At 47.4% G+C, this 21,524-nt stretch overlaps 1 protein-coding gene across 1 annotated transcript; it reads right to left on the bottom strand.

The window, feature by feature from the left end:
- Nucleotides 1-819: 819 nt before the first annotated feature.
- Nucleotides 820-15,528, bottom strand: NIPAL4 (NIPA like domain containing 4). Its single transcript, XM_019027390.4, has 6 exons — nt 15,178-15,528; nt 12,204-12,443; nt 8,429-8,485; nt 6,720-6,810; nt 3,715-3,875; nt 820-3,200 (listed from the first exon to the last, which is right to left on the bottom strand). The coding sequence occupies exons 1-6, from the start codon at nt 15,212-15,214 to the stop codon at nt 2,572-2,574; spliced, it is 1,215 nt and encodes a 404-aa protein (XP_018882935.1). The 5' UTR covers nt 15,215-15,528; the 3' UTR covers nt 820-2,571.
- Between the last annotated feature and the right edge of the window lie 5,996 nt (nt 15,529-21,524).

Here is a 21,524-nt window from a genome sequence, read left to right as displayed (position 1 = left end):
CTGCAGTGAGCTAGGATCACACCAGTGCACTCCAGCCTGGGGGACAGAGCCAGACCCTGTCTCAAAACACAAAAAACCAAAACAGATTATGCAACTGGGGGCAAGGTTAGTCTTGGAGAGACACATTACGCCTGGTGGTTAAACCAGATATCAGCTTTGCTCTTCCTGGCTGTGTGATCTTGGGCAATTATTTAACCTCTTTGAGTTCCTTTCCTGATCTATAAATGGGAATAAAAATGTATCTAAGGCCGGGCGCGGTGGCTCACGCCTGTAATCCCAGCACTTTGGGAGGCCGAGGTGGGCGGATCACGAGGTCAGGAGATCAAGACCACGGTGAAACCCCATCTCTACTAAAAATACAAAAAATTAGCCGGGCACAGTGGCGGGCGCCTGTAGTCCCAGCTACTCGGGAGGCTGAGGCAGGAGAATGGCGTGAACCCGGGAGGCGGAGCTTGCAGTGAGCCGAGATTGCACCACTGCACTCCAGCCTGGGCGACAGAGCGAGACTCCGTCTCAAAAAAAAAAAAAAAAAAAAAAGTATCTAACTTGAGGATTTGTGAGGAGTTAAAGAGAATTCACAGGAAGCACCTACTATGCCTGGTGCCTGGTAAGGGCTCAGGTGTTAACTAGGGATGAGTTGCCTTCAACTGACTCTATTTCTGAAACTATCTTTCCCACTCTACCAAGGGTGTTAACTACCACAGACACGGTAGGGGCTTTATTGGCAGTCACATTCATTCAGAGATTGGAGACTGTCCTTCCAGCCCTAGAAAAACCAGTTTAATCACTCCATGCTCAAGGAAGGTCAAGACACAAGTATCAAGTAAATATAATCTGTAATCTTTATTCTTGACCCTGCAGACCACACTCTTAGGGCCCTCAGTTTACTGCCATTCTCAAGAGCCAACTTGTTGCATTGCTTTTAATTACAGACAGAAATCCACATTCATCAAAAACTGGGGATTTGAGGCTGAAGAGTCAGGGAGCCAGTCTGCTGGTCAGCCAAACCTTGGAGCTCCAAGGCCAGCAGGAATTTACCTGGGCTTGGCCCACTTAGGGCACAGGATATAAACACAGAGTACAGGTAGAGTCACATGGGGGAGGCCCTGCACCAACCTCAGGGCTGAGGATCAAGTCTTCCCTCTTTCCAGATATACCAGCCCACTAATTTCCCTTTCTAATGGTTCTTCTCCAACCCCCACACTCTTGTGGCTAGAAAGGAGATGGGAAAGGAAGGAATAGTAATTATCTCCGTCTCCAGCTGCTCTGGGTTTTTGTATGCTTCTGGCCAAATGTGAGGGGACCAAAGGTACTCCCCATAGCAGGTGGTGTTGGAACAGTCAGGGCATGCTGCTTCCCAGTGTGGGCAGCTCATCAGTGGAGCAGGGGACTCGGTAGCAATCTGGTCAACAGCTAGAATGCACCCCATGCCAAGTCTGCACCTCCAGTTGGCCATTGAGATTCACAGCTGTCCAAACCTTTAAGGCTGCAACCCAGAAATTACCCCTGAGCTCTTTTCTCCTAAGTTCCCAGATGAGCACCAGAGTCAACACAAAAGTTAGCCCCTAGTATCCAGAGAGCCTGGGACTGCCTTCTGCCAAATCCCAACTTTGCTCCTCATCCTCTTCCCACCTCCCCAGATCATAGGTTGGTTGACTCCTTGAGGAATAGAAAAGTGCGTTCTGCCAAATTCTAGCTTGGCAGCCAGGCCACTTTGAAGCAGTGAATTTGCTGTTCTTCTTTCAGAGTAAGACAAAATGAAACACTGGGGTTGGCCACCAGAGTTTGGCTGTGGCTCTATTATTGTTTTGTTTCCAGTTCTGCAATTACTGCCTTTATGTCTCAGTGACCGACTCCTTAGGATATAAGTAGAGGGGGAAGGGGTGATGGTGGGATGGACTGGGTGGATGCTGAGGTGCTGACTGCCAGGCTGGAGTGCTCGGGGAATGAGCTGGTTGAAATTTTTCCCTGAGACATCAAGTGGCTTTCACAGTAAGAAGGTCAGCTGAGGTCTTGCTTCTGCCTCCAAAGAGGAAGTGACAAAGGCAACAGGTTGTTTTACACTGGTTGTGTCCCTGTCAGCTCTGGATAGGGAGGCATGGCCAATTTTCTGTGGGCCTCTGGGAGCCAGCTCTATGTCATCCTTGGGCTAGAAAACAACAACAACGGAGATTCCGTCTCAGGAGGAGAATTGGTGTGAAGGAACTCCCAATGACCAATATCTTAGGGAAGTCCTTGGACTGTGCTACATTCAATGGGTCAGACTCCATCTTCTTCCCAACGGCATAGAGATGGCACCGAAAGAATCAATGAGAAGGAAGGTCCAGGGAACCTGCAGGCACTGATGTAAACTTGGGTATTTGGTCACTGAATCTGTTTCCAGGAAGTTCTGCCACCACTGCTATTTGGGTAGAGATTTTCCTCCTGGAAACAGTGATGAGGTATAAATGAACTTCTCAAGAAAAGAGAGCCCATTGGTAACAGTTGCATTGGAAAATAACCAGGTGGTTTTGAAATTGGGAGGTCAGGCTGTACCATCGGACTCATCCTCTCACTCACATATTCCAGGCTTCAAGAATGGATTATAAATACTTTGGGTTTCTCTTCTGGTGATGAGGTGCTGGCGAGTTCTATATTGTCCACAAGGACGTTCTTGTCTTCCAGTCTAATGACAGTGGGTTCCGGGGCAGGAGAAGGGGGTGGGTTTTTGTGCATGTGGGGCAAGCTGGCACAGCTGATGTCCAGGTCTTTGAAAGCATGCAGCATGAACACGCCCAAGATGATGGTGACAAAGCCCGAGAGGGTGCCCGCAATGTCCACAGCAGACATGCTGTACCACTCCTTGAAGAGGATGATGGACGAGGTAACGACCACCGTGGTGAAGAACACGTAGTAGATGGGGAACACCAGGGAAGTGTTGAAAATGTCCAGTGCTCTGTTGAGGAAGTTGACCTGAGTGCTGAGGGACAGTGCCAGGATGAGGGACAGGATGTAGGGGAGCGGGTGCCGGACAACTGGCAGCCCCTGGAAGAAGTTCTTGATGGTGATGCCCAGCCCCTTGACAGCGGCCACGGAGAAGGCCCCGATCACAGAGCAGATGATGATGTAGATGAGGATATTCCTTTGCCCGTAACGTGGGGCGATGACAAAGATGAGGATGAGGCATGACACCAGCAGAAGCACAGCAAACACGATGAACCCTTTGGGAGGAGAGAGAGAAGGATCGCTCGGCTGTGGAGGGTGCAGGCAGTGTCTAGGGCCCAGACTCATGGCAGTGGGAGGTAGCATTAAGATTGTGGGCTCTAGAGTCAGACAAAACCGGGTTCCAGTCCCAGCTTCATGACTTCCTAATAACTTGGTTAGGTTGTTAAACCCCCAATAACTCAGTTTCCCCATTTGTAAAACAGGACCAACAATAGGATCATCCTCATAAAGCTGTTCTGTGGGATTCAGTGAGATAATGTATATAAAGCAATCATAACAGTGTCTGGCACATAATAAGCACTTATTAATGGTACCCACACATATCAGGCCAGGAAGCCTTTAAGCTAGCCTTGCTAACAAGTACCAGCCCATTAACGTTTCTTCTTTAGCTTGCCTTCTCCTCTAGGTGGCAGCACCTGAGGTGGTCAGAACCCAATCTGACCTTTTGTGGGGCAGTAGGGGGCGTTCAACCTCCAGTATTTTCCTGCTCTTCAGGGGCTTGGAGTCTACCTGTGTCTTTCATCTTGGAAGCCATCTCCATGATGGTAGTGACCTTCTCTTCCTCAGGGGCATGTATCACCATCACTGTGCTGCCGGCCACACAGATCACACAGCCCAGCTTCCCCAGCAGGTTCAGACTCTCCCCCAGGAAATATGAGGAGAGGATGGCACTGCACGTGGAAATGGGAGAAGGGGATTAGAGCAGCCATGCCTGTCCCAGAGTCCCAAAGAAAAATGGGGCCTGAGCAAGCACTCACAGAGAACAACAGATCAGAACTCACTAGTTTCTCACGTGGAAGGTTTTCTTCCAAAAAAACTTATGTTACCATGGGCAAATCATGTGACCTCCCTAAGCCTCATTGTCCCCATCTGCAAAATGGGGATGCTAATAATATCCACGGGAGGCATTGTTCTCAGGAACTAAATGAGATAATGCACAGAAAATGCACAGTAGAGAGCTGATACTGAAGAATAAACACAGCTGTCACATATGGAGGGCTTAGTATGTACTGAACATTCTGTAATGTATCCCGCGTATTAACTCATTTAATCCTCACAGCATCCCTAGCTGAGGCCAAGAGAGGTTAAGCAACTTGGCCAGGGTCACCAGGTTCTAAGAGGCCAGGCTGGAATTCTAACCCAGGCAGTCTAATTCCAGAGTCAGGGGGCTTAACTGCTATGCCACATTGCCACTCAAATAAACACTCATCAAATGTCTGATAGTTTTAAAAATAATTGATATGAAATATCTGTGCTTCCCACTGCCCCCAGTCCTCCTGAGCTGGGACCAAAAAAATGTTTGATATGGAAACTCATTTCTGGGAGTGTTACAATATTTGCTGGAGGAATAGAAATGCAGGTGAATTTCTTCCATTTTAGAGACTGAAAGTATTCCCAAACAGAAGAGTTGGAAGAACACTTCAAAATGCTCTTGTCTAACTGCCTTCCCAATGGACACATCCTCTCTTAGCACTGCCAACAGATGGCTCTCAGCTTTGGCTTATAGATAGATACCTCTGGTGGCAGGGAGCCCACCCCTTCACAAGCCAAATGAGGCCATTGTAGGTTTGCTCTAATCATTTACCAAAAATATGCCTTCTGGTAATTTCTATTTTTTGCTCCATCTCTGCTCCTCGGGTCATTCATAACACATCTATTATTTCATTTGTATAAGCCAGTGTAAACAACCTCAGTGACAATCACAGGTACCATGTCTTAGGCATTTATTACCTACTATGTATGGTGCTAGGAACTTCCCGTCTATCACACTAGCATCTCGTAACTCTTTGCAAAGTGAAATATACTATCTCCAGTTGATAAATGAGAAGACTGAATCTCGAAGACGTTAAAATGACTTGGCAAGGTCAAATGACTAGCAAGTAGTGGAACCAGGAATTGAGCTCGAGTCCTTTCTAATTATAAAGCTCATGGGTTTTCTTCTATGCCTCATTGAAGAGGATCCTTGTGACTTCCCTGAGTCTTCAATTTCTAGGCAAATTATCTCCAGTTCCTTGCTGCACTGTGGTGACATGATTTCCATTCCCCTCATATCCTCGAGCCGAGCCAGCAGAAGCTAGAGAGGAAGGGAAAAAAAATCACAGGCAAGCCTCGTATAATCACGGGGGCATGCTTCTGTCTCTTCATGAAGGTGGCATTAGTTTAGGGTAAAAACCTATTGGCTATCTCAGGACACAATTAGCCTCAAAAATCCTGGTTCAAGTCGTCAGGAGAGAGGAGATTGATATCTAAGCTCTCTTGTCTATCTTCCGTCTTTCCTCTGAAACTACCAAAAATATTTTGGCCGCAATGTCCCATTCAAGAGATTATTCATGCAGGCAGGGGCCACACACTGGAGGATTTTATGGCTCTCCCAACTTCCCCCGGGTAGGAATTTGCAAACTAATCAGATATGCAATTATGGTATCACAGCTACATCAGCTGTGTTAGGCCAGTTATACAGCATGAATCAGGCGAGTTGTACAGCATGAGTTCTATTTGTTTTTTGAGTGTGTAAATGTTGCAAAATTTTCATCAAGACGGTAAAACAAATGATGGGTACTGGGTATGGTCTGCTACGATTTACCAGCGTTCCAAGGTTACGCCAACAATCAGAGGCTCCTTCAAATTGGGCTCCAGGACCCCCACAGAGGAGCTGGCTCTGTGTTTGTAGCTCAGGGGGACTAGGGGCAGTGGGAAGCACAGACATTTAGTATCAATTATTTTTAAAACTATCAAACATTTGTTGAGTGTTTACTTGAGAGGCAACGTGGCATAGCAATTAAGCCCACTGACTCTGGAATTAAGACTGCCTGGGTTAGAATCCTGGCCTGGCCTCTTAGAAGCTGGTAACTTGGGCCAAGTTGCTTAACCTCTGTTGGGCTCAGCTAGGGATGCTGTGAAATTTAAATGAGTTAATATGCATGATACATTCAGAATGTTCAGCACATACTAAGCCCCCACTATGTGATAGCCATGGTTATTGTTTGGTCCCAGCTCTGTACTGTGCATTTTCTGTGCATTATCTCATTAAATCCTCAGAACAATGCCCCCAGTGGGTATTATTGGCATCCCCATTTTGTAGATGGGAAAAATGAGGCTTCGAGTGACTAAGTGGCTTAAATGACTTGCCTATGGTAACGTAACTACTAAGTGGCAGAGCGAGGATTAGAACTCAGGCAGCGTTATTCCAGAGCACATGCTCTTAACTTGTATGCTGCATCTATCACGGCACCAAAATAGTGACATGTGCCGTTCACCTTGGTGATGGTGGAAGCCCTTCCAACTGGTTTGGGCTTGGCCTACCTCTCTATTACCCAGTCAAGGGGATGCTGGGGCAAGAGGCAGCAAACATTCCCAGGGTCTATAGCTCTGAACAGCACACTGCCTCTTTCCGGAGGCTGAGACCAACCCAGGTCCCTGATTGCCAAGTGGCAGTCGATCCCACTTGGCAATTCCAGGCCTCAACAAACTGAAAACGGAACAGAAAAAGAGAGAGCTAGAGAGGGGACAATAACCTTATGAGGACACTCAGCGCTCCCAGAGGTGTGACGACCGTTGCAGGTGCAAATGCGTAGGCTCCAAAGTTGGCAACTTCTCCAGCAGCCACTAGGAAATGAAGGGAGAAAAGAGGCTAGCATGGCGCAGAAGCACCATCTCCATTCCAGACGAATCATTCCGTGTGCAACCAGCTGGAGAATCCCAGACCAGCATTCCTTAAAATCTTGATCTGTACGCTCTCTCCCTGGAGAGTCTGATCGAAGGTCAGTCCCAGTCTGTCCAGATCAGATCCTTCCACTTTAAAGATGGTGAAGCTAAGGCCCCAAGCCCAAGGTCACGTGACATGCTTATGGGGTAGAACCCCACTTGTTCTTTAGGCCTCTTGGCTTCTAGTCTGACAGGCACAGTTAAATTTGTCTCAGGGACTGCCAGTATTTTGGACTAGATTTTTAATTTAAATTCTAGGAGTGTTAATTATCAAAGGAAGAAACAGTTACAATTATTGGTTCTCCAGGTACCAATTGGTCCATGGACCCCAGTTTTCCCCTCTTTTCCAGGGGAATTTTCAACAGTCTGGACTAAGAGGCAGGTGGTTAGAAAAATCTGACATTTCTGGCTGGGCGCGGTGTCTCACGCCTGTAATCCCAGCACTTTGGGAGGCCGAGGCAGGTGTATCACCTGAGGTTGGGAGTTCGAGACCAGCCTGACCAACACGGAGAAACCCCGTCTCTACTAAAAATACAAAAAAAAAAAAAAAATTTAGCCAGGCGTGGTGGTGCATGCCTGTAATCCCAGCTACTCGGGAGGCCGAGGTAGGAGAATCACTTGAACCCGGGAAGCAGAGGTTGCTGTGAGCTGATATCGCACCATTGCACTCCAGCCTGGGCAACAAGAGTGAAACTCCATCTCAATAAATAAATAAATTAATTAATTAACAGGAAAAGAAAAATCTAACATTCCCAAGGGGCCTAAGTTCTTTCTCTCTATCTGAGTTTCCAGTTTGTAAACTCCTGAGTTAATACACAGGATAACACTTAGAAAGTTTAGCAGACAATAAACCCTCAATATGTGATAGCTGTGTGTGGTTATCAGAAAAGTGTCTTTTTCCATCTCTCTGCTGATAGAGAACCACCTGGGTCTCCCCTTTAAAAGCAGATGGTCACTGGGATAGCTCTGGCTGAGACGAGGATCAAAACTTGACATAGGGGGATTATGAATAGAAACCTGGTTAACTTTCCACCTAAAAGAGCCAGGGTTTGATAGCAGGAGAGAGTGGGTGGAAAGTGGGGGAAATGTGTGAGTATGCAAATTTGGGCAAACTTTAAGTAACGGACCAGCTATGTTCTAAGTGGGCCAACACATTAACTGCCTGTGGACTGGGGGAAGTTGGCCTAGGAGTTCCAGCTTCTACCATGTAGAAGTCAAGAGTCCACTACCAACAGGCAGTGATATTATCGAGCTATGTTTAAAGGGAAGTTGAGAAAATACACCTTCATCGTTGCCAGCTCTGTGCAAACCTCTCTGGGAGTAGACGCTTCATGGATGAAGACTGGCTTTGATGGTAAGATGCTCTCCCTGTAAAGGTTGTCAAGGTTTTCCCCTGGGAATCTGGGCCTCAGGTTCACACTTGCCATACTAGAGACAAAAATGCCCTACCCACCCCTCCCTTTGTCTCCAGCCCTGCTATCAATAGGCCACTGTTATTAGTAACAAACAACCCACTTACTGGTGAGAAATCCAGCCCACCACATTGCATCTTTCAGGTAGCCGAAGCCTCCATCCACTGTGGAGGGAATGGACACAAAGTTAGGATGGAACTTGGCCATACTTTCTCAGGTACCTTTCCTAACTCTCTGCTCACTCCCCGGCCTCTAAGGGCTGCTCCTTGAGGCTTGGTTCTGGGCCTTCTCCTGGGTGGGTTCATTTGTTCCTAAAGTTTTAAATACCATCTATATCTGGTGCCTCTATATCTGTAGCCTGGACCTTCCTTCTGAGTCCAGGTGTATATCCAACTGCTTACTTCACATCTCCTCTTGGATTCCTCACAGGCATCTCAATTTCTGTCCTAAATGGAGCTCTTGGTTTTAAATGTTCCCCACCCACCTGCCAAATGAAACATAGTAAGTGGCACTCTCATTTATCCAGTTGCTTAAGCCAGAAACCAGGGAATTGCTCTTTGACTCTTCTCTCCCTCCTTCTGCATCCAGTCCATCCTGGTAACTCTGTCTCCAAAAAGATCTCGCATGTGTCCACTCCGCTGCCACCTGCTACACGAAGGCACTGTTATCCCTGCTTCAGGTTGAGGCAACAGCCTCCTTCGTAGTTACTCTGGTTCCACTCTTGGCCCTTTAATAACCTATTTTTCTTTTCATGGCAGCCAGTCGTCTTTTAAGAATGCAAATCAGATTATGTCACTCCGCAACTTATGGCTGGCAATGGCTTCTGAGTGCTCTCAGGATAAAGACCAGAATCCTTAACAAGAGCATGCATAGTTTTGGCCCTGTTCACCTGTCCAAGTGCATCTCCTGCCACTCTTCTCCTCTCTCTTAGCTCTCCAAAAACGATGAGCTCTTTTCTGCCTCGAGGCCTTTGCACATGCTTTCCCTGTGTCCAGAATACTCTATTATTTGCCTAAACTTACACTCACTCTACAGGTTGCTGTGTGAATGTTGCTTCGCCTACGATGCCATCCCTGACTCCCTGATTTCTATTATTTCCTGTTGGAGTTCCTTCTCTCCCTCCCTCCCACCATCCTTTCCTTCCTTCCTTTCTCTCTCTCTTCCTTCCCTCCCTCCTCCCTCCTTTCTTCCTTACCTTTTTCCTTCCCTCCCTCCTCCACTGCAGGGTCTCCCTCGGTCACCCAGGCTGGAATGTGCAGTGGCATGATCATAGCTCAATGAAGCCTCAAACTCCTGGGCTCAAGGGATCCTCCCACCTCAGCCTCCTGAGTAGCTGGGACTATAGTCATATGCCACCATGCCTGGCTAATTGAAAAAAATTTTCTGCACAGATGGGGGTCTTGCTATGTTTCCCAGGCTGGTCTCAAACTCCCGGACTCAAGTGATCCTGACACCTCAGCCTCCCAAAGTGCTGGGATTACAGGTGTGAGTGACTGTGCCCAGCTGGGGTTCTCTCATAACACCCAGCTCTTCTCTTTCATGGCATTGTTGTTTTTAATTTTAGTTGATCTTCTTATTTTATGACATTTCCCCCAGTAAAATGGAAGCTCCACAAAGCCAGGAATTGTGTCTGCTTTGTTCAGGACCTGGCACGTAGTCAATACTCAGTAACATTAGCAACAACGATGATGATAATGATGGATGATGATAGATGGGTTTGAGACAGTTTCATAAAAATCCAAAAATTTATGTTGCTTTTGGGAATGCCCACTTTTCTAAGGAAGAGGTGTCCTGTTTTCATTAGGTTCCTAAAAAGGTCAGAATTTCCCATAAATGTTAAGAACTCTGAGAACATTTTACTCTAAGGGTTGAAATCACAGAAGATACTGAAATAGTAGATTGGAGAAAAAAAACGGATTCCAGGGAAGTTGTCTTTCTGAATGGTCAATGATACCTTCTCTGAGCACAAGCAGAAATTTCCCTGGCACTCTGGAAGGTCTCTGGCCTTTCCAACACTTGTCTAGAAGTGAAGGGTGGAATGGCAATGACCATTGTTCCTGACTTCATCTCTGCACCTCACAGCTATTCATTTTGTAGCACACATGGGCTCTAGACCTGTACCTCTAACTGTGGGAACCTCCCACTGAGATAACAGTAATACCAATACTAGTGCTAGTCTGTGCACTAGTACGTCTAACTGTGGGAACCTTTCACTGAGATAACAGTAATACCAATACTAGTGCTACTCTGTGCTAGGTATGATTCTAACTATGTTGCATTTTCTTATAACCCTTTAGGCTGGTACTATTCTTATCTCCATTTTATAGATGAGGAGACTGAGGCATAGAAATAGATACTTTTTTTGCCCAGAATTGAATCACCAGGAATTGAGGAGCCAGAATTAGAACCCTAATAGTCTGCTTCCTAAGTGCAATATCCCACAAAAACATTAAATTGAACATGTCCAAACTTGAATGCATCATCTTCCCATAAACCTGTCCCTCCTTCTACACTCTTCATCTCAAGAAATAGCACTTTCATCACCCCAGTTGCTCAAGTCAAAAGCATGAGTCATCCTTGACTCCTTCCCCCGCCCCTCCTCCCTTGCTTGAAGCCGGTCTGTATCAAAGCTGGTAAATTCTACCTTCAAAAACTAGCTTTGGAATCCACCAGTTGTCTCCATTCCCAATTCCGTCTCCCGGGCTCAAGTTCTGTCCTTTCACTCACCTACTTGGCTTCCCAGGCTCCAGGCTTGTCCCCTAATCCGTTCTTCACCCAGCAACCAGGGATCTTTTCAAATTGCAAATTAGACTGTGCCACTCCCCTGCCTAAAACCTTTCAGTCACTTAACAATTGCACTCAGGCTCTGTGCTTCCATTTACAAGACCCTTCATGAGCTGGCCCTTCAGTCACCGTGCACCCCTCCTGCTCCTGCCATCCTGAATGACTTTCGATTTCTAGTATCACTCAAGTTCTCTCACCTCTGAGCCTTTGCACATGTTATTCCTTCTGCCTGGAACACTGTCTCCCTATTTCCCCTTTTACCTTGCTGTCTCCTCATCATCTAGGTCTCAGTTTAGAGATCATCTCTTCTAGAGAAACCTCCCCTAATCCCCCAAGTCTGGGCTTTACACACCCCTCCAAAATATTCCCCCACAGCAGGCTGTGTTTTCCCCATGATGGCACTTAACACATGATAAAACAACTGCCTATTGACTCATCTGTCTCTTCCACTTGACTGAAGGTTCCACGAGGACACTGAATCCCCATGTCTAGCATTGTCCCTGGCATACAGCAGGCATGCGATAAATGGTGATTAAATGAATGAGTCATTTTGCACAGGATTCCTTTTCTCAAGCACTGTTTCACGGAAAAACATCTTATTTTCCAAACAAGCAAATCCCTTGGGGTCAGACAGTTCACCATTTTTTGGCAGCCCAGAAGGGAGCTCAATTGGATGCTAAGTGAGGGCACACCAGCGTCTGACATTGTTCTGAGCAGAAGTATCTATTCCCATTTTGCAGAGAAGCTGTGACTTGCCTGTGATGACGTTGGTGGGAAGTAAGACCAAGACCAGACATGCATATCTGATTCTTGGTCCTGAGACTTGTCCCTTCCCTCCTCTAATAAACACATCATGAAAGTCTCAGGAAAGATTGGATTCTAAAGGAAGGCATCCTGTTGGCTCTCTAAACTGAGACCTCCTATTGGAGGCCTTCCTTTATAACCCTAAACCCTAACCCTGTTGGCAGGTGGGATTCTAGACAGGGTTGACAATGAGCCTTTTGTACCTTGCTGAGGCCATCCTCTTAGACTACAGCCCCGGACCTTGTGAGAGCTCAGCTGCCCTGGGCCCTATCCTCTCCTGGCCCAGGAACCTACCAGCTCGAGTGGCTCCCGTGGCCACGAGTCGCAAGAGGCCTTTCTTCTTGAGGATGACGCTGCTGCCGATGAGGAAGCTAGACAGGAATGCCAGGCCCAGGCCGATGTAGAAGCCATAGTTCTGCCTGATTCTTTCCTGCCAGCTGTGAAAGGTGGCATTGCTGGGCACCTCAGTGCTGAGGTCATTGACAATCTGGCACAGGACTTCTTGGGAGGAGCAGTAGAGGTGGAGCAGGGAACCTGGATGGGAAGACCACAGTGAGAGAGTCACACTGGGGACATTTGCACACTTTTAAAATATTGGAATTGGCCACTGTTTCAAACCCTGTGCTTCCACTACTGCAGGGCTATACCCATATACTGTGCCTCCACCTAAAAATAATTATGTTCAGTGAGTGCTTACGCTAGTTAGGGGCTTTCTTTGCATGACCACAACAAATTTGTACCACCATGTGCTAGATAACACACCTGGGCACAAGGGCAGACCCTCAGTCAGAAGAAGTACATAAGTTCAATGAAACTGCAAAGAATAGCCAATAATTCTTCAGTGCTACTACTCACATTGTCCTCTGCTCTGGGGTTTTCCAGGAGGGTTTCTAATGACCACTTGGAAGCAGGCACAACAATCTTTTCTAGGCTTTTAGTTGAAGAAACCAAAGCTCTGATAAGTTTAGTAACCTGCCCAAAGCCAAAACATGGGTACTGAATAGTGAAGCCAGTGTCAGATTCTAAGCTTATCTGATGCCAAAGCCCAGGCTCTTAACCATCACACACACCTCGATAAAGCAGGTAGCATCTGGCCTCCTAAGAGCCTTTTTGTTTGTTTTTGTTTTTGTTTTTTGTGTAGAGATGGGGGTCTCGCTATGTTGCAGAGGGTGGCCTCAACTCCTAGCCTCAAGCTATCCTCCTGCCTCAGCCTCCCAAAGCACTAGGATTACAGACGTGAGCCACCGTGCCTGGCCCTAAGAGGTATTTTAAAATAGAAAACATTTAAAAATTGGGAGATTTTCCATGAAAATTCAGATGGGAGGCTACGGTGAAAAATCAGATCTGCTTACCATATTGGGCCCTCTTCTAAGGCAACAACTGGCTGCAGCTGGGCAGTGTTGCCCCCTAAAATAGGACATACTCTCTGCAGTTCCCCAAGAGTCTTATCTGGCTCCTTTCAGTAATTTCTAGCACGTGCTTGGCCTTTGTAGGCATCTGAGTTTGTGACCTCTGGAGGTAGCCTTTTTCAAGCTGTGTGTCACCAAGGCCCAGGTCCCTATGCCAAGGATGTAAGCCTCAACCAAGTATTTCTCCCACCAACCTAGAACTCCCAGCCAGTGCCTGGAAGGGCCCCAAAGTCCATGGTCAAGCAGCTCTGGCTCTGGACATCTGCAGTGCAGAGTGGCATCTTGGTGGAACAGACTAAGGGCAATGTTGACCTTTCTTCCATGACACAGACCCATGAATAACAGAGCTTGAAGAGCCCTTAGAAAGCAGTCTAAATTCTTATTTTTGCTGGGGAAACTGAGGCCCTGAGAAAGGGAAGGGCTTGCTTAAGTCACCCCAACATCTGGTGAAAGATCTGGATCCAGCACCCACTGGGGCACATCCATGTGTCTTTTGCAGTGTGATATCTCTCTTTCCAAAACTCGTGTCACAATCAAGGGAAGATGAGACAAGAGGCATCTCAGTCCCTAATCAGACTTGTTCTGCACTGCTCATTCCTGTTTCTCCAGCTCAGGCTTCCTTGCCCAAGAGCTGAATCTGGGGAGTTCCCTGAGCCCAGGAAATGAGCCAGAACCTGGGAGAACATGGGCTAGGGGAGGTGACTCCTGAGAGGAAGACCAAACTCATCCCCACGCCCTTCCCCTGCTCCCTGAAGGTGCACCTCTAGCAGATGGAGCCAACGAACCCTCTGTGGATGGACTTGGCTGTCACAGTAAAGCCCGCAACACCCAAGGGCTCAGCATCCTCCATTGAGTCAAGTTCTCCCACTGCAGTGAAAAGTAAAAGACAGAGGGCTGATGGCCAAAGTAATCCAATTCTGAGCATGGGCCAGATGATTCCTGGCATCTCTTCCAGAATATGCTAGGACTGGGGAACACATTCTGGCCTAGAGAAAAGGTGAGGCTGAAAATGCCTGCCTTGTTCAGGAAACCAAAGTCAGACACCTAACAGGCTGGCTTTGAAAGCTTCACTGTAGAAGGGAAGAGGTTAGAGAAACAGGGACATCCCACAGCCTACAGTTCCAAGACAAGGTAGGAAAGTGGAGCCACACCAAGGAAGGAGTTGAGGTTTTACTGTCCACCAGCCCTGGATCTATATTCCATTTCCTCACTGTATTACCTTGAGCAAATTATTAGCTGCTCAGAGCCTCAGTTTCTGGATCTTTAGAATGGGGATAGCAAGATAGTAAAATAATAATACCTACCTACCTTCTAGAGTTGTTTTAAGGATTCAGTGAGATAATGCAAGTAAAGGGCCTAGTCCACTACCTGCTTTATGTTCAGAACGCAATAGGAAGTCAGGGGTCTTTCTTTACCCCTTCCTGTGGTTCTTTTTCTTTTCCAAAGACAAGACCGTCCTGTGGTGGTCCTCCCATTGACCCAGAGAGAAAGCCCAAACTGCGCAGGTACTAAAACCTGAAGCAACTACACATTAAAGACACAGAATCCTCCCCCTGCCCTCACCACCTCTCAGGGTGTCTGCTGTCGTCAAAATGCCTGCCCCCCACTAACCCCCCATCTCAACCCAGGGGACATACTTTCCTTCCCTGACTCCTCTCAGCCATCCCAGCTGCGAAGATGAAAGTGAAGTCTCAGCCAGAACCCTGATCTTCAAAGCTGGGTGGGAGCCACCTCGTGCTGGCCCTGCCCCTCGCCAGCTTTGGCCCCCCTGGGAGGAGAAGATGCGAGGGAGAGCGGTGGCAAGGAGGGGAGGGCGCGAAGCGCGGAGCCCGCCTGGTCCCCAGCCCTGCCGTACGCACCGTTCTCGCAGCTGGTGTTGCTGACCCGCAGCTCCATGGGGCCCGGGGCACACGAACCGACTCGCGGGCGGACGGCGCCCGGGCTCCCCAGCTCCGGAGCAGGTGGCCGCGACTTGTTCCCCGCGTGGCTCGCGCGCGAGAAGCCGCCGGGGTCCGGACCCAGGGGTGGGGAGAGTGACGCGTCCCAGAGTGGGAGAGTGCCCGGGGAGGAGTCACCCGGCGTCTTGGGCAACTCCGGGCGCAGGGGGCCCAGGGCTGGGGCCGCCCGCAGAGGGGCACATGCCTTCCCGGGGTGAGGACGCTGCCAGGCTCCCAGCTCTGGAGTCACCGCCCCGTGCTAGGAGCAAGAGGTGAGGAGGCGGGTTCCCCGGCACCGCCCCTCCGATGCCTGCACCGGCACCCAGCTCCATCCCCCGTGAAAGAGTACAGGGGACCTGGATGGCTGGAGAAGGGGGAATTTTCCTGCCGAGGTGGAAGTGGCAACGTAGGGGTTGGAAGTGGGTACTGCTGCCAATTGGGAACCTGGGTTCCTTCTTTTCCTTCCTTCTCGCCCTCCTACCCTCCCCCTCTCCTTCCTCCTCTCCACCTTTCCTCCCTTCCTCCCTGCCCTTCCTCCCTGCCTTCTGCCCTGCGACCTCCTTTCTTTGCCTTACCCATTCATTGATTCAACCCAGGTCTGATCTGTGCTGGTAGGTAACAGGTACATAGTGAGTTAATGCTCAATATATATTTATGTCTAATGAATAGATAATAGGAGCTTGGTAAATTAAATGAAAGAAGGAAATGAAGTGATTGGAGACCAAAATGAGTCAGACTATTCCCTGTCCCCCAAGTACCTTATATTTTAATGGGGGAAACAAAATGTGATCATCTCTTAGAGACCAATGTTTTTGAAATTACCACTTTAAAATTATTTATACACACACACACACATACAAACACGTTGTGATGGAAAGCATATTTGTTGCTATGGGTAACAGTAAGAAGCAAGTTAGAAAAACACTGACCTGAAGCATAACAATACGTATGTAGAGTTTGCTATAGGCCAGGCAGAGTTCTAAATGCTGAAAAATTCCAGTTCATTTACTCTTCATGACTGCCTTATAATGTACAGACTTTTATTATTTACCAAAAGGAAACTGAGGCACAAAGTGCTCAAGTAACTTGCTGGGGATCTCAGCTGAGAAGCAGAAAAGCCAGGATCGAACTCATGCTGTCAGTGGTCACATTGAGCCGCCTGGCATTTTACACTGAAATAAACTGCTCCTGGGCAGTGAGGGTGTGGGGCTACTAAGAAAGCAGTGATTGGTTCTGCCAGTGGTGGTCACCGGCTTCCTGGAGGAGGCAGCTTTTAAGAATTGTTATGTATGGAGTCGTCAGCATGGGCCAGACACTGTGCTAACCCCTTTCCAGGCACTGTCTCATCGAAGCCTCCTAGGAGACAGATATCCTTACTCTTTCCATGCTACAGATAAGAGGAAACTGTTATTTTTAAAAATTTTATCATGAGATAATTTTAGACTTATAGAAGAGTTACGAAAATAGTATAGAGAGTTCCCATATACCTGTCACCAGCTTCCCTTAATGTTAACATCTTGTATAGGAATAGAAAAAACTGTCCTTTAAATACTCTGAGACACTTGCTCCCAAGGTTGCACACAGCTGGTGAACGCGGGTGCCAGGTGTAAACCGAGCTGCTCTGACCCCAAGCCTGTCCTCCTAGCTACCACCCTCCACTGTCTACTTGCGGACCTCTAGCTGGGCCTCCAAGGATGGGTTCTCCCAACATGGGGCTTCCTCTAACTTGCTGGGTGACTTTAAACAAGTTGCTTACTCTACATAAGGATCAATTTCTTTGTCAAATGCAACAGCCCCTTCTCCAAGGGGTCAGGATTGGGTTGGGGAAGGGAGAGGTTAAAAGAGAAAGGGAAATGTGAGACACAGCGAATGTAACAAGTCACATTTGCTCATTTTACTTGCCGCATAATTTCACAAGCCCTTGATTCTGTAATGATGTGCACCTCTCTGGAAAAATGCTTTGAAAACAAAACAGGATAGAGCACAAGGCCCCCACATCTTTTGCCTGAGACACTATATTTCTTCAAAGATAAATGACCCTAGACCTTGCCTATTCCTACACATAGGATAATGTTTGACAAGGTTAGTGACTATGCCTCTATCATCTATATACTGGGTCCAGATATACTCTTGGACCCAGACTTTCATGTGATTCTGCTTTACTGTAACTTCTGAGCAAGTTTGATGTAATGTTTGAGCACATACTGCACTTCTGCTACCTGTATATCAGCTATGAGCTAAAACACTGTTTCAGAGCAGTGGGACAGAACCTCTCTGAAAGACTCCTCCCAGACTTTGTCTTCAGTCTCTAGTCCTCAGTAAGATTTCTGCTTTTTTTTTTTTTTTTTTTTTTGAGACAGAGTCTCACTCTGTTGCCCAGGCTGGAATGAAGTGGCTCGACCTCGGCTCACTGCAAGCTCTGCCTCCCATGATCAAGCGATTCTCCCACCTCAGCTTCCGGAGTAGCTGGGATTACAGGCGCCCACCACCACACCCAGCTAATTTTTGTATTTTTAGTAGAGACAGTGTTTCACCATGTTAGCCAGGCTGATCTCAAACTCCTGACTTCAGGTGTTCCACCTGCCCCGGCCTCCCAAAATGCTGGGATTACAGAACCTCAGTAAGACTTCTGAATAAAACTAACTTTAATTCCTTAAAAGCTTGATTTTCTTTTAGTTGACAGAAGTCATAGCCATTGCCAACAGAATATATCCAAGTCTGCAGGTGAGTGTGCCCAGGCCTGCCTCTAACTTTGGAGGTGTGTGGTACCACCGTTCAGGTAGAGGGGAACACCTCCAAGACTGTATGAATTTGAACACAGAGCAGCAACACACTAGATGATTGGCCCTATTCGGAAGTGAGACTTCATGATGAAAAAATATATGCATCCATGCTACCTGCAAGGGAGAATTTGACAAGAGAATTCAACTTATCATTCTCTTCTCTAAGCATTTCTGCTGTTCAGCTCCTCCTTGTGCTATAAAACAGAGTCAGCACTGAACCTGGAGTGGTACAGTCCTCAAACCCCCACTGCATTCAAACTTGACTGCTTTTGTTCTAAGAACATAGGGTGAGAGATTTGGAGTATTTCCCTCTGGTCTGACCTTTTCTCTTCCTCGCTTTATTGAAGTATGACTGACAAATGAAAATTATATATATTTAAAATGTACAACATAACGATTTGATATAGGTGTACGTCGTGAAATGATACAACGATTAAGCTAATTAATACATCTATCACCTCACTTAGTTATATTGTGCGTGTGTGTGCATACATGCGTGTATGTTGAGAACACTTTAAATAGTGGCTTCTCTTAGTGGCCTGACTTTTTAAATCACAAGAGAGGATGTTTCGGATTCTAGTTGCCAGAGCTGAGCCCAGATCCTGAGAGACAGATGCACATATATGTTCTTTAATACATTTGTTTTTGTATGTGTTTGTGATTTGTGGAACCTCTAAATTTTAGGGTCAGGGCAGGGGCCTCCTTGTCAGGGGTTAAGGGCAATATTGAGTTTATCCTATGCTTCAAGACGGGCCTTTTCAGAGTCAGGAGAATCTCATGTTTTAGGGCAGTGGCACGAGGTGAAGGAGGCTAGGATCCACTGCAGGGACTTTCACAACCTCACTGGGCCTCAGGCTCCCCATCTGTTCTAAAAGGGGGCTGGGCCTCAACAGGGCTGGCATCAGAGCATCTCGCCAGTGTAGACATAAAGGGCCCCATTGAACTGCAGGCTTCTCGGCTGCTGTCCTGACAAAGCCCTTTTCTCTTCTAGCCACAATGGCCCTGTCAGGCAGGTAGCAGGGTCTGCAGCTTTGTCTCCCCAGAAAAGAACAACAGGGTTCACTGTCTGTTCCAGGCTCAGTCTCCCTGAGGAGGGTGGGTGGCTTACGAAGGGTCTAACAAGCCAGGGACAGATGGGTTCTGCCCTTAGCCAGCCAGCGACTGGTGACCCCGCCGCAGCTCTTTCGGTCAGTTATTCTGGGATGAGTAGGAAAACAAATTCACCAAAACCCAAGTTTTTAAAAACTTGACTTTTCCAAGTGCATGTCCAGACGTTTTAGGTTACAGAGCTGTGCCGTCCAATATGGCAGCTACCAGCTGCATGTGGCTTTTGAGAACTTGATGAGCCGCTAATCTGAATCATGATGTGCTGTAAGTAGAAAACAGGCTCAGTTAGCATTTTGGACTAGATCGTTCTTTGTTGCTGGAGGCTGTCCTGTGCTCGTAGAATGTTTAGCAGCACCCCTGGCCTCTACCCTCTGGATGCCAGCAGCGCACACACCCCTGCACCCCGACACCCACCCCAGTTTTGACAATCAAAAACACCCCCAGACAACTGCCAAAATCATGCTGGGTTGAGAACCACTCAGATTTCAAAAACTTAGTAAGGAAAAAAAGGAAAATCTCATTAATGATTTTTAAATATTGATTACATGTTAAAATGATAATATTTTGGATGCATTGGGCTAAGTAAAAACATTATTAAATTATTTTTCCTATTCTTTTCACTCTTTATAAAGTGGCTACTAAACTGTTTAAAATTACATATGTAGCTCATGTTATGTTTCTTTTGGGCAGTGCTGTTAATGGAAGAAACTGAGTGCCAGAGAGGGAAAGTGACCAACAGAAGGTCACAGAGCAACAGAGAGGCAGTCCGGGCCCCAGTCAGGTTTTCAGACTGGCACCTGTAGGATAAATGCACCTGGTAGCAATAACTGAAGCATACGCTTACAATGAGCCTGTACAGCAGACACACCTGAATGTCTGTTCTAAGCTCGGGAATCTAGGAGTAGCCAACCTGGAGACTCGTTTCTTGTCTATGAGGAACATCTGAGCCCCTTGCCTGTCCCATGGAATATGGGCTGTACAGAAGATCCAAGCCCTGAGGTTTGACTTGGATGAAGGTTGCCAGGTGGAGGTCGTTAAGGGGAGGGTGTTAAGTGAAGATGGAATATAAACTGCATGTGGTTTGCAAGTGGTTGTGGTTTTCCTGCCCAGCCCTTCACCACTGGGTTATCTTGTCCAGCCCACCGCGGCCAGACTGTAGGTAAAGAGGACATCGTGTCTAGCCTGTCACCAGTGGACCTTTTCTGTAGGTAAAGATGATGTGGTGTCCTTACCTGTCCTAGCCTGTCGTCAGTGGGCGGGTTTTCCTGTCCAGCTCACCACCACTGGACTTTCTTCCCTGTATGTAAGCTGCCAATCAAACCCCACCTCTCATTTGCTGGCTCTGGGTCTCTTCTTCAGCCCCTTGAACCTGGTGCCTTCCCTATTGAGGTGAATAGGAATTCAGCACAATAGCACTCCAGAACAACTCTGCTGCTCCATACAGCTTCACAATGGAAAAGAAATCCAGAAATCAGTGCATTGCGTCTTTCCAGTGTGCTATGGTCAAAGAGCACTACAGCAGGAATAGAGAAGAGAGACATTACATCTGTGGCTCACATTGTTTAATCTTCATTTAATCTTTGCAACAACCCTAGTAAGAGACTTTGTTATTAAGCCTGTTTTCCAGATGAGGAAACTGAAGTCCTGTGAGGACTTTTAGCCTGCAAGTTGAGAAACTAAGAATCAAACCCAAATACTCCTTTCAATACTACACATGCTGCCGTGCAGTCCTAGGTCTAGTGAGACCTGGACAGGTCTCACCTCTTCTCCTTACATCCAACCTGGATAAGAGGACCGCGCAAGATATAGTCTGAAGTCCCTCCCAGCCCTGCCGAGCTGGTCTTCTGGGCAGGGTGGGGAAAGACAGATGGTTGTCACCTCCTTCAGGCTGACAGGGAGTCATGGAATCTGGATGGTCAGCATGCAGAGGCTGGCCCACCCCTTTTCAGGTGTGTCCCTGGGGTGGCTGCTGTCCTCATAAATAGCTTTGCTGACATCAGAAATAAGGCTTGGAATGGACACGTGTATTTGCTCTGGTTCTAGGAAGAGCACCATGCCCAACGATGGGATCCACTGGCATCGATAATGATTACTAACCCACCACTCTACCGAGTTCTGTGTGCTAAGCACTTAGCAGATATTACCTCATGTGCTCTTACAATTCCTTACTCTGGTACCACTTTAAATCCCATCTTACAGATGAAGAAACTGAGGCTCAGAGACGTGAAGTGACTTTCATAAGGTCACACACAGAGACAGAGAATTTCAAACTGGGATTGTGCATTCCCACAGCAGTTCCTTTAACTAAGGCACTGGTTTGATGAGGCCACTGGTTTGAGGATTAGTCCCCTTCCTGACCCTCCTCTGTATGGGAAGACT

This window comes from Gorilla gorilla, chromosome 4 (genome assembly GCF_029281585.2).
Source record: "Gorilla gorilla gorilla isolate KB3781 chromosome 4, NHGRI_mGorGor1-v2.1_pri, whole genome shotgun sequence".
Taxonomy (NCBI): Eukaryota; Metazoa; Chordata; class Mammalia; order Primates; family Hominidae; genus Gorilla; species Gorilla gorilla.
This window is presented reverse-complemented; position numbering and strand designations above follow the sequence as displayed.